At 36.2% G+C, this 14107-nt stretch overlaps 1 protein-coding gene across 4 annotated transcripts in view; it reads right to left on the bottom strand.

The window, feature by feature from the left end:
* LOC139960993 (uncharacterized) overlaps nt 1-14107 on the bottom strand; it is a 91323-nt gene that overhangs the window by 8942 nt on the left and 68274 nt on the right. For all 4 annotated transcript variants that reach the window (XM_071959754.1, XM_071959753.1, XM_071959752.1 and 1 more), the window contains 4 exons: nt 6140-6406; nt 2555-2637; nt 1190-1409; nt 62-259 (listed from right to left, as the gene is read on the bottom strand). In XM_071959754.1, the coding sequence (XP_071815855.1) occupies nt 62-259; nt 1190-1409; nt 2555-2637; nt 6140-6406 (768 nt within the window). The remainder of the gene's footprint in view (nt 1-61; nt 260-1189; nt 1410-2554; nt 2638-6139; nt 6407-14107) is intronic.

Below are 14107 nucleotides of genomic sequence, written 5' to 3'. Positions count from 1 at the left end.
ACAAAGTTACCTTTACCCTTCCCCATATCAGTAAAATACTTCTCAAGAAACAAAAACTGACCTTTTCTTCTTTCTCTTGCTCGGGTGAAGAGACGGACTTGGCATCACTACTGGTCACCTCTGCGGTGTTAGAAGTGCCATCTTGGTTCCCCTTCAGTGATTTGACAGGTGGCTGCCAATGCTTAGCACTCTCAAAGGTTTTAACGAGTTGATCTAAAAAGTGTTCGCGGAACTGTGGTGGGATATGACCACTCTCCATCTATATGCGTTTAACAATTGAAGAAGAAAGAAAAATATACAGTTATTACTTGCCACACTTTATTTTTAACTATTAAATGAACCTCTAAACCTTTCACTCATAAAATTAACTTTGGCCAGATACAAAACATTTTTCATCATAATAACTATCATGTATGTATATTTCAATCTTTTATAAGTTAATTCCACTGCAGTCTGATCACTCTTTGTCGATACCACTCTCGACCACATTTATCAAACTGAATTTCTACTGGAATCCAAAATATATCAAAGTGTGCATGGAACATTAAATTATTCAAAACCAGTGTTAATTTATTAGTCATATATATATATATATATATTTTTTTTTTCCATTTGTCTTTTTTAATCTACCCATTATTTTCATACAACTTTAATATCAGACAGACTGAAACACAAGTGTGCACACTTCAGAGTCTATTATATACTTGGTAAAATCTCCTCTTTTTGATTACAAATGGGCTCCAAGAGAGGAGAGTTCTATTTAATCCCTCCCAACTTCAGCACAAAACAGATACAAAAGTTCACAAGCAACAGAAATATACTAACAATACTAACTAGTGACACACTGTACAACTCCAATTGCATAAAACATATACACAGTATATTTATATAAAAATACTACAAACTACACAGTCCCTATTTGCACTGCACCACATGAAACTGACATTTTCACAAGTGTACAGCAAACACTCATGGAAACTTCTGCAAGATAACTTGTCCAAAAGTGTTGAGGAGCAGAGGAGGGGGGAATGCTTGGAAAACTGAAACCCTTGAGGATTTGACCTTGTTAAACATAAATAACATTAAAATATGTTATTTTATACTACACAACTTTATGTCAAACCTACTGCATTATTCAAGCTGAGGGCTACATACGCAGGAGGCATTAAAACTAAGTCAAGGAGCTTACAAATTTTTCCAAGATATCATGCGGCAGATCATCTTCATAACTGAATTTGAAAGTCACTCTGTCTCCCTTGACTGTCTCAAAAGAGCACTCGACGATGTCCTGTTCGTCGACGGATATTATGGATAGCTTGGGCGGACGTTCAGACTTCTTCTTTGCCGTTCTTTTCCTTTTCTTCTCCTTGTCGCTGCTCTTGTCACCTGGGAGTGTGCTGTCTGTAGAGCTGTTTACAGATAGACAGATGCAGTTTTGCTAACGAAAGACAGGTTTGAAATCCTGACTACCGCATCGAGAAGACTCCCGTGGGACAGAGAGGAAATGGGTGCAGTGTTTGCAGAATGGTCACCATGGGGGCATACCATGCAAAACACTTATTGATCAAAGCTTCGAGTACATAAGGGGCATTGACGTTTACCGAGTAGTCCACTGAAAAAACTGTAGATAAATGGCCTTGGTGTTAACAGGTTAAAACTCTCGCTTACCGGTATCTCGCCACTCACTTTATTGTATTTTAATACAATGAAGTGATAATGCACATAGTGGTGAGATGATTTAAATACATGACATCATCACAGTAACACTTCAGTCCTCGAATATGAGAAACAATATAATTTGAGTTCCTATAATTGAATGTATTGAATATAATATTGAATATAATACGGCTAATTTAAGGGATGACATTTAAGGACAAAGTTAAATATTGATACACTGCAGACCACTGCTGTTGGTCCAGATTGTGTTTCTATAACACAAATGACTGTTGAAACAACTGAGGTTGATCAACTGAAGTTGCAAAACGATGTGTAACACATGTGGTGTTGAATGTCTTTGACAGGTGTTCTGTTGTTAACATGAAGTTACAAAATAAATTGTTTTGGTTTGAGTTATTAGAATTTATAACACAATGGATTAACATTAAAACCTGCACTGACCAGTTAATATCATCATCGCTTTGGCCTTAAAGGAGCATTCAAAGGAACATATTCTAAATGTGATTATCTTGAGAATAGAAATAGTTATAGCAGCATTACTCGAACTCAAAAAAAAAAAATTTTTTTTTCACTCTTGGAAAATAACAACATATCAAGAATAAACTTCTGCCTAAAGACATCATTAACATAAACAAGTGGGCTATAAACCAAGATATAACTTGGTTTACTCTCAATACAAGAAAATGGCTCCTTTGCTTCAATAACCGCTGAGATTATGTGATTCAGAGGAAGATGTAAAGGATGTATAACATTAAATGTAATTCACCAACAAAAGCACCTCATTAGCCTTACACCATGACGTGCTGCTTGACTTGAATTCATGAGAACAGTCCTAACAAGACATTCAACACCAATGTCATAGCCTTAAATCCCTTACCTATCATATCCAACAAGAGATGTGTCTGTCATGGTTTCCTTCCTCTCAAGGCCTGGGGAAGCTTTTGCCGCTTGCTGGTTGTCCTGTATGAATAAACGGAGGATAGAACGATTATAGACATTAAAAACACTGTTCTCTCGAGTAAATAGCAGTAAACGGTAAAAAGTTGACATCTTACAGTTGGACAAAAATGGATACTTTGATAGAGGAGAAATATTTTCAATATCAACACAACACTTGTCAAATGCTTGCAAGCATTCACACATCTTTACATATTCATACTAATCACATTTTCCAACTTGTTCTTCTATTTGATTTTGATAAAATTTATTTATAGAGACAATGGACTGCATGGCACATTCACTTTTAGTATCCCATTTTGTAAAAAGAAATTGAAAAAAAAAAAATAATAATCGAGGCAAAATTCTGCTATAAATTTAACTACTTGTCATTTCATCTTTAACCCAACCTTCTTTGTTTTATCTGCCTTGAGGGTGCATGCCACTGTCAAGACATCAGTAATAATATCATTACTGATGGACAGCACAGAACAAGTTGAAAGGCGGGGGGGGGGACACACACACCCAAAGAGAAACAACAACAAGGGATGAGGCAAAGAGCAATATCTCTGAATAGTTCAGTCATCATATTTCATCCAGTAAATCAAAAAGCATGAATACTTTAAATCTGATTGCTGATTCAGCAGCCACAAACTGAATGGTACAATAGGTTATATACATGGCACCGACAAATTTGGCAAAGTTTTATTGATTTTGCTTCTGGCAACTGCTAGGGACTGTATCTTTGAAGGAAGAATATGTCACCAAAACAAAAGTGTCAGCTTTCACAGATCTAGACAAGAACCAAACTCATCTATCTTCTGGGGGAGGAAATATGTCATACTATACATGCCAACTGTATACTTTAGATAAACTTTCCAATACATAAAAAGAAACTATGTACAGTTTCAATTGATTTTTAAGAGTTGTCATCATTTCTACAAATGGGACACATTGAGGCATTTAGGTTGTAATACACACAGATGGAAGTGAAGTATTCCAGATTACTACTATGTTTGGATTGTTGGGATTTGTTTTCAAGTAATGGTTAAATAATTGGAAAGGTACCGCCACTTAAGGTTAACTAGCCAGACTTCAAATGTTTATGTGCTCAGTGGGAGATATTGTCACAACTTCAAACATACATATTATATTAAGAGCTTGGGAATACAAGGAAATGCATTCCCTAATTCTTTCATACTTTTGTTTTCTGTCTACTTTTACAACTAGTTTCATTCCATGTCACTCAGACAATTTCTTAAAACTATTATCAATAACAAGTAAAATGCAACTATCCAAGAAATTTCCATAAATGGTCAACTTCTTCCTTATTAATTGAAATCAAAACTCGACTTCTCAAACTAATGAACTGCATTGTTACAGAATTCAATCTTGTGTTGAAACTAATATTAACTAAAAGCAACAGAGAAAATCGATTGTGAACACAGTTGATTCAGATAAAACACACATTAGTCTACTATTCCCCGGTTCAGTCTACTTTCCCCCGGTCCAGTCTACTTTTCCCCGGTCCAGTCTACTTTACACTAGTCTTCTTACCTACTTTACTTTATCATCACCCGAGTGTCTGTTATGCATAAAGCCCAGCTGCTGGTAATTATCATGTAATCTCCATTAACAGAGACTGCACATTATCCTTCATGTTGAATCAGCCTTGCCATTGCTACACATACAGTACTGTGCAAAAGTATAGAATGGCTTCATTAAAGTGTTAATAACTGTTTCTATTATGATGAATCTTTCAGACACAGTGAGCTGACACTCGTTAGGTATGGTACATCTGTTGTAACATCGCTACATTTGGCAGTGCTCAAACATTTGCCTGAAAGGTTTATGTTCCACTGCAAACCCCATAGAGGTTTGTGAGTATCTTCTGTAGTACTATGTGAAGGTGTTCGTTGTATTAACATATAATATAGTACTATATGAACCCTGCTCGTTGCTCTATGAACAACAGTCATTTCCCTTCTGATAAATGTCCATTTTGTTTCCATAATAATTGTTTAATATGCTATTTTAGAATGTCCCATAGTTTAAGATAATTGCTCCTAACAGCAACACTCCCCCCCCCTCCCCCCAAAGATACATAAAATCCACAAGTCATAGCAGTGAATAATTTATTCAGTAACATACATCACAAAATGCTATGCCATATGGTCAAAGTGCTAGACAGGTGCAAAGATGTATTACAGTGTTTTTGTACACAGGAACTATAGTACTTTGTAAGAGCTCAAACTCAGAGCCTTCAGAAAGTTCTATTACTATAATTATTACCTGCATGGTGCCTTGTTTCTAAAGAACAATTATTTTTGAAGATTTATGGGTAATGTTTTTCTTTGACGATATAACTATGAGCCTTACAACATATACCTGTTGTGAAATTCCACAAATCCTAACAAACATCTCCAATAAGGGCTGTCTCATTATTTCTTTCTGCTGTATCAACCTTTGTGCTGTGTTGTTATAACCATAATTTTGTTGGCATTTTGTTTTCATAGCCATATCTCAACAATGATACACGTTGCAAATACTTTTGAAAAAACATCAAAGAACTTCCTTGTGACTCGCTGTACACATTAATAGAAGTTGTAGGTATATTTCTAGGTTTTCTACACACAATAATCACGATATAGTGCGACATTTTTGAGAATTTGCTCATCAAAGTATATGTTCAATACGACTGGGAAGGAAAACCAAAAAAAGATGACAAATTGCTGAGGGAACATCGATGCATCACCGCGTGAGAAGACAAATCGGAGAGCAGCCCTCGTACTCCTGAAACGAAGGCATCACTAAATCCCACCGAATCTGATCTTCTAACACATCTGAAATTTATGTATGGTTCCCGGTGAATCACCCCGGCAGGCTTCATCTCTGTGTCACAGAAATTTCCATACATATTAAGTCCTATGCTTATTATCAGCAGTGATGGGCAGGAAGGAAGGACGACTTATCTGGACAGACACAATGAAGCAGTCTTTTGAACCATCTGAATCATCCTGTCAGAGCAGATGAGCGGAGCCAACGACGATGACGACTATCAATTTTTACAAGGCCTACCAGTCTCACTTTATTACAGAAGAAATATAAATTAAAGTGCATGTGGAATTATCACATATGGAGGTCAACCTTTAACAGTCTAATACCATAAATAGGTGCTATGAGATGAAACTAGTGGTACTGAAGCCTTGTAGATGTAGACTTCATTATGAAAACACACAACAGTATTGCAAATGGAGTGGTGTGTAGTGAGGAATTTTAAGCAAGAGAATTCCTTTCAATATCAGTCACAATAAATAAGAAATACAGCAATTTTGAAACAGATCTGAGGTGAATTACAAACCGAAGTATGAAGACAAATGCTTATAATATTTATATATATTATATATATATATTATATATATATTATTTATATATATATTATATATATAATATATATAAGTGATCAACCATTTCATAATTTGCCCTGCTCTGTAAAGTTTAAGCATCATTTGACTTTTGTGTTTACCTTCATACCACCCTCAGTGGCAGGTACAACATCAGCAGGTTGTTGTTGTCCAGGAGGCTGTTGAGCTGGGACGCCCGCAATAGTCGTTACGGCTATGGTGGAAATGGTATCCAGGACAGAGGAGGATGGTGGTGGCATGGAGACTGTAGCTGGGGGAGGTGCCATGATGCTGCTACTGCTAACTTGGGGCGGTGGTTGTTGAGGCTGGCTTGGAATAATGCTGACATTCTGTACGACTGGAAACTGAGATGCCCCTTGCTGTACATACTATGTAGTAAAGAGTTAACAAAATACTTGTCAATGCCAATGCTATTTCAAGTAGAAATGATAAGGAAAAGGGTATAGCAAGGAGAGATGAGGTCATCCATTGCAAACTTGGACAATCTGATTTTCCATGACGTGACATTTTCGATTAGTACTAATCAGAAGATCTAATGTAAGCAAAATACGTTGGTATCTTTCACTTTACATTCACTGGTCCATTTTGTGAGAAAACTTCAGGTAATAATTTATAGTATTGTATGTGGTGTTATGCTCAGTATTGCACCTATATTGCATTTCTGTCATTTCTTGGGATACTGTCATTTGATAACGTCTTCCATCATTGAATAAATGCATCTTTAGCTTGATTTTTAAAACCAGGCTCAAACACGGATTCATGATTACCATCTTGCTAGATGTTGCGAATGAGGAAATATAAAAGGTCTTTGAACTATGATTGATTTCAAACCTTTGAAATTAATGAATCAACTTGTTTTTTCAAAACTAATCAACTCTTAATTGGCAAGGAAGTAATTCTTTCTTCTTGGACGATTGCCAACATGATCCTAAAGTGCAACTTATAAATAACAATTGGTACAATGCCATGGATACATAGGATATGGCCTATGCTGGTTAGTTTTTAATGACTATAATTTGTTTAAAATCACTAGAACAAAGTAGATAGTTGCAAAGCAACAGCTTGCAATATCTTCAACAAAGGAAAACAATGGTGAAAACTGAAAAGTATTATTTTAATGGCCAAAATGGGTAATATTAATATATTCCACAAGCTCTTAGTAGCTTCCTTGTGTAATCCCCTAAACTATTTATCAAGTTTTAAGTCTATTGTATGAACACATTACTGTCAATTCTTTGAATATTGTTGGTTGAAATAAAGTTGAATATTTATGAATAATTACAATAGATACAAGTTGGCAACTGTAGATACTTTCAGTACACAAGCACTTGGCACAATCTAGCAAACTCATGCTATCCCATGCCCCCATTCTTTCCTTCATCTCCTTCTTACCCCCCCCCTCCCCCTCATCCCCTTAAAGTCTGAATAGTAAATACTATTATATGGAGCAAAAATCAGAGGTGACAACCAAAGGATACCAAACAGAAATCCTCTCTTCTCAAAAGACAAAACAACAACAAACAAATGAATAAAATTAATGAAACATGCAAAAATTCTCAAAAAATAAATTAAAGTACAAAAATTATAACATGAACTTTTTTAACCTGTTTTTTTTCTATGAAATATGTGCTACTCGCACAAAATCCTACCAGTGTGGTACATCGCAAATCAGAATGGATTATTGCTAGTTTTAATATTGTTACACCCCAATTTTTCTTTTTCCTTTTTTTAGAAAGCAAAACCTACATTTACATAGAAAAGTACAAAAATGACAAATGTTTTATCAAGGTTGGTGCCTAAAGTCATTTGGTTATTGGAAGTACATAATACTAATATACCTCAGTCACCACAGCTGTTTATAGTTCACACATTACCAGGCAGTGAGTCAATAGTGTGAGACATTTCTTTTGTTCTGTTCTGTTCCAATATATTTCTGCTCAATGATTTGCCATTACCTGTTAGCTTTGTAAATATCAATGAAATGCTGCAATGAGTCATACTCCATCTTTTACAATGTCTATGTAGTCAGAGAATATTGTCTTTCTAACACACAACACTGTAGGGTAACCTAAAGCAACTATATGTAGCATTGTACTTCATGGAGGACATTAGTACAATGTCAATGGCAAAGATTAATGAAACAACGACGCAAATATGGACGACACAACAAACTGTTAGTGATGTGTAACAGAAAGGGTTTATCGTTAGAAAACACTGATAAAAATCGTTAGTATCTCTGGAGAAAATCATATGCTATGAAAAATCTAGGACATCTGGTTAATTAACAACAGTGGTCTTTGGAACGGATATGAGATTTAATCATCGGTGGACACAAGGCTTTTCCCACAGCGAACAAAGTGTGATAAAGTTTAATGGAAAAACTCCTTAGCTTAAAACATGAACATATTAAATGAGATCTGTTGGAAGGTTTACAAAATATGCTGTTCTGCTCACGAAAAATGTCTCATGAAATATTTACCGTAAATTGGAATAGACAACTGACACTGACCATCTATGTCATAACTTTTCCCAAAAACTGCCAAAGTTAACTGCAAGTCTTTTAAGTAGGTAGATTAGCCCTCATCAAAACTGAGATTTCCCAAACAAATGGGTGGGTTGTTGAAAAGTTTGATAATACAGTACCCTATTTAAATATTATAAAACGAAAATCTTGGGCAACCTTACTCTATATATTTCAAATCAGCCTTAATGGGGTCATATACAACAGACACACCAATTATCCTTATCCAAAAGACCTATCCTTGAACTCATTCGGTCTCCAAAAACAAAAGTACAATTTGGACAGATCCAAAAGTGATGATTATGACATCTTTTCATGGGTAGATTACAAAAACAAAGGGGAGAGGGGGAGAAGAGAGATAAACCCAAAGTGGCTAGACACTCAGGGGAGATGAGTGCTAATCTGGTTACCAAATGGTTACTGAATGGTTTTCAAATGGTTGTTTAATACCACAGTATCACCTTTAGAAACAGTAGGGTCAAGAAATTGATTTTGGTAAATGTATCCCAGACATGTGAAGATCAAAGTAACTTCATCCTGCTTCTATGAACAACATTGCACTTCAAGAAGTTTTTCTTAACTTGCCACTGGGAAGGTTCATGCAAACTTCTCATGACATTTATGTTCAAAGGGTCATAGGTCACACAACAGACATATATATATAAAAGGTGCATAGTTCTGAAAGTTACCCGTTAAGGTCATGTGATGAACACAAATTATGGAGGTTGAAAAGTTCATGTTGCTAATACCTCATGACTAATTTCATGAATGTTTCAGATATGGTGGAACTTTGCTCATCTCAAAATTAAGGAAGTGACAAATACATTAACTGAACATGCAGCTGTCACCATGTGGTAAACTAATAAACTACTTCCATACAAAAAAGTAACTTGCAATGCTGAAAGAAGGAACATATCCCCCCCCCCCCTCTCCTCCCTCTTTCCTTATAAGCATGGCACCCTTCAAATATTTGAACGAGGGACTACTTAACATTAATAAATCAGACAAGCCAACCGCAAAAATGGTAAACAAAACAAAGACATGACCTGTCTGATGTATCTTCAGGTTTGGATTCCAACGAGATTAGAGATCATTTCAAATAATTAACTTGTGGTGAAGACAAGTGCACGTCAGACAAAAGATACACCCTAATGGCAGTTCTTTATCTATAAAAGCATGGGTCAGTTGAATGACATGTTTGGAATCACAAATCTGCTCCACATACACACACACTCTCTCTCTCTCACCAACTAACATTCATCAGTAGGGATAAAAATATAAACAATGGGCTCAAATGAGTGGGTGATCTACATGCAAAGCCATGTTTTCATCTAGGTCTATAGGTCTATAAGCAAAACAAAGGATTTATTTTCATGTTTGGCTAAAGTATTTTTTCCCTTCTTCTTTTGAAAGACAGATGGAATGGTGAATGATTAGTCGAGCAAAGATTAGATGTTATCACAACGGAGTCCTACAGGGTTGAGTTTTGAATTGCATCCCTGATCTAAATGCATAATCCCAACATTTCCATCCAGTAACTTTCTGTTCTGCCTGTTCCTGCAAAATGGCCAGATATGATAATCTATGTCATGTATTGATGAGGTTCCAGTAACACTAGAAATTCTTGAGACAAGTTTTAGAATTGCAAAACTTCTAAAAAGAAAACATTTACACACTTGTAATTTTGACACAGAAAATGCTCAAACAGAAAATGACAGCATAGGTATCACATTTGGCATCTCTGCATCAATCAGACCTGCTATACACAACATGACAGTGGTAAGGACAGAGTGTACTACATTAGCAACATTGATAATGTATGTCATAATATGTATTACCCTCACACTGTACTATATATACACTGTCTGGCAATCTTGATGCACACACATAAACACACACACACACACCGAAGTACTTCCTGATATAGCAGACTGTACACAACAAACAAGTTCTCTTTTTCGGACTGTGTCTGTAAAACCAGCCAACAAGACCCAACAAGACAAATTAAAGGTATAAATGAAACACAAATATGGCCAATTTGGGATTTCAATGTCATCCAATGAAATCTGTCTAAGAAAAAAATAGGATATCATAGGAAAACCTTTGAGTTATACAACTATATATATACAGGCCAGCAGACTTCAAAACACCTGCAAATCTGATTTCTGATTTTTGAAAGATTCATCTATATTCATCTATTGAAAGATTCATCTACCTCAACCGAATGAAATCATTTCCAATTTTGAGATTCTATTCAAACCCGAAAGCCTACACAGATTTGTTATATTTATAGCAGTTACACATGTCTCCACATACCCACTGCACTCTTGCTCTCCGGTGCCCTTGTGCAGCTCAGTATTAAACATTTTGGTTAAGGGTTGCATAAGTAAGGACAGCAAGGTTTTGCTCTGTCATACTGTATTATACCATGGATTTGCAGCAGGGAAGAATATAGTTTTAAATGGACAGAAAAATCAAGTCCAGGAGAACTCTCTAGGACAGCACACTAACAAACTACTCACCCAGTTTCACAGGGGCGGGGGGGGGGGGTTTACAGTGGCCTAGGGGTCGTCAAGGATTACTCTAAACAATATAGAATGATGAGTTGAATTGTTATAAGGAGACAGGTAAAGGAGGGACATCACAAATTAATGAACCCATGCAACACAACCCATTAACAGTCACCTGGAAATATACACGGTCATGTTCTACTGTGTAAATCCCTACTAGACAAGAGACAGAGATAATGCTGTCAACTGATTGGGTTTATCCAGAGATTAACTTTACTCCCATGAAAGGATAGTTTTGGTGTCAACACAGACCTGAGTGTCTTTTTACATACCCGAAAGCTGATGGGCGTAGTGGTTCCTTGACACCTTTGATATGACAACATTTAATAGTAATACTGCACACAAGAATTTCAAGTTTAGATCATTGATTTCAAATGATCAGCCAGGATCTTGCACTAACTTAGACCTAAATATATTAAGTACCATGTTCATTCATGCTTTACTTTCAGAGTGTGATGGTTAGAAAGCTTTTCAGACATTGCCTTCTGTTGAATTCAAAATGTCCTTTGATCTCTGACAGGCAACAATTTAGGGTTTTGCACTCACTAAGTTGTTAAATCCAGTTTAAAACTTTGAATTATGATGTGTTTACAAGATTGACCGAATGACTTCGGTTGACATCAAATGACCTTTGACCTCCACTGAAAAGAATATGTTCTTGTACTGGTTAAGGTTAATTTACATACCAGGTATGAAGTCTATATTCAACCTTACCATTTTGAATTGTGTTTTATAAGGCTTTTTTTCAGACTTGGACCTATGCTGACCCTAAGTAATATTTGACCTCCACAAAAACAAAAGCATTCTTGTACTTGCTATTAAGGGAGATCTACATACCATGTTTTAAGTTTTTTGTCATTGTGTTTTGAAAGGTTGACGAACAGGTGTCACAGACATACATACACGCCATCACCACTGTATTGATTCCTTCTGCCTTGGCAAGGAATGAAGAAGTTTCCTAGCAACCAATAGACATTTTCCAGAAACATTTTGCAATTGCCACAGCTCAGTGATACCCATCTCGTTATATGGCTATTTTTCTCTTCTAGGGGCCTTTTGCCAACAGAACAGTGTTGACTTAGGGAAGCCTCGCAAATCTAACCGCCATGTCCGGGCCGGTGGATTTTTCCGCGGCTATAATGAGCACAGCCACAAGCAGATAATGAGTCACACTTGAGTGCACACTCTCTCCAAACCACCCTCCACGCAATACAGTTACATTCACAGCCGCGGTCAAGTTTTTACTAAGCCGATTTGAACACAATAGTGAGTTGAACAAAACATCATAGCTAAGTCTCAAGGTATTCAAACGTTTCAAAATGATAGTATGTTTATACGCCGTACTTTATCCTACTGCAGAAGCAAAACTTCTGTGAAAAATAAGTAAGGAAATGTGAATTTACACTGCAGGAATCTAAAATGCTATCTTTCTTATTTTCCCAGTCGGCCAAGTAGGAACAAAAAGTTTCGTTGCCTTTTTGCAAGGACATTAAGTTTCCTGAATTTTTAAGATTTAAAAATATAAAAAACTGAAATCACAATCTCACTTCTTATACACGTGCACATAAGCGTGAACCAGAGCCTAACATACGGGATGACTTTAGAATAATCCTACTAAGTTGTATAGAAACAGGACCTAAACTACCTAGCTAGGTGAAAAAAATCGGTTGACTGTAGGGAATTTTTCGCACTCCAGCGAAGCTGTACTCTTTTTTTAGCCAGCTAGATCGTAGACATGAGGATTGAACAAATGACGATAATTTCTTGTGAAAGAAATTTGAAATAAATGTGGAAAAAATGCGATTATCCTTTCTCCGTTTAAAGTGTAAATGTTATTCTAGCATTCCATGGTTAAGAAAGTTGAAAGAAATTAAGTTTATCAACTTCATTTACTGACTTTTGAACTTCGTAAAAAAAAACGTCCTTTACTACTCTGAAAATCAGTAGAGAAATTAGCAATTGTGTACGAGGGTAAGTTGGTAGGTACACCTTTCAAATTTTACGAAAGTTCGAGCAAAATACTTTCGAAAAATTCACGCGAAACTGGCATATCGTGCTAAATGCAACTAATGTCATGTAGACAAGGCTCTAGTACACCCATTTATGAATAAACCATACGACCACATCTGGCGGGGGGAAAAGAAAGTATTTTCTAGAATTTCCACACAAAAAAAGGAAAAATTAATATCCTACCATAGTTAAGTGTATAGTAAATAGCCTAACCACTTCGCCGGTTACGGATCTCACGTAACAACAAAAACACAACTAATTGTATTTTGCGAAGTTGACGTTTTCTACAAGGACATGGAAACAATATTTAGCATTCAGTTAATCATGCCAAGTGGCCTAAAACATGGGATTAAAAGGTTTACTTTCATAAAGATAGCCATACTGTAGCTATTGGGGCCTTGATATCGTGCTATGTCTGTATGGTATAGACTGTGCCTCATGTATCATGGGGAATAGATTGTTTTGTTCATGCGGAGGAGTCGGTTGGCTTGAGGTGTGTTTTACTTACCTTAATGTTACGGGTATATACTTTTCTTTAACGTCTAAGATAATATTTCGCATAACTTTACCGATCCTTTACTGACTTACCTAATTAATTCTAGAGTGGAGCCAAAATAGTTTACTCCATGAAAAGTTTTTTGGAAACATGCCAAAAATGTTAACAAACAGGTGTTAGACAGGGGGGTTGTTTGGAAGGTACCATGGGAAAATTCGCAGCCCATGTACAGTATGCCTACGATGATATTTAAGTAGGGGTAAACACTGCAGTTGTAAACTGATGTACGTATAGTAAAATTTTCACCGAATAGTAACTTATATCTCTAACCACACGGCAGCCTAACACACTAAGTCAATGGGAAAATCAAGCATTTAAACCATCTGTTTATTCGTTGAATTTGTGTCGCAGTTAGCTTCAGAGATCAACGTTACGGTCGATGTTCTCTCTTTAACATACATATGTGGCATAG

The sequence above is a fragment of the Apostichopus japonicus genome, chromosome 20 (genome assembly GCF_037975245.1).
Source record: "Apostichopus japonicus isolate 1M-3 chromosome 20, ASM3797524v1, whole genome shotgun sequence".
In the NCBI taxonomy this organism is placed as follows: domain Eukaryota; kingdom Metazoa; phylum Echinodermata; class Holothuroidea; order Aspidochirotida; family Stichopodidae; genus Apostichopus; species Apostichopus japonicus.
Note: the sequence above shows the minus strand (reverse complement) of the source record. Positions and strands in the feature narration are given on the sequence as shown.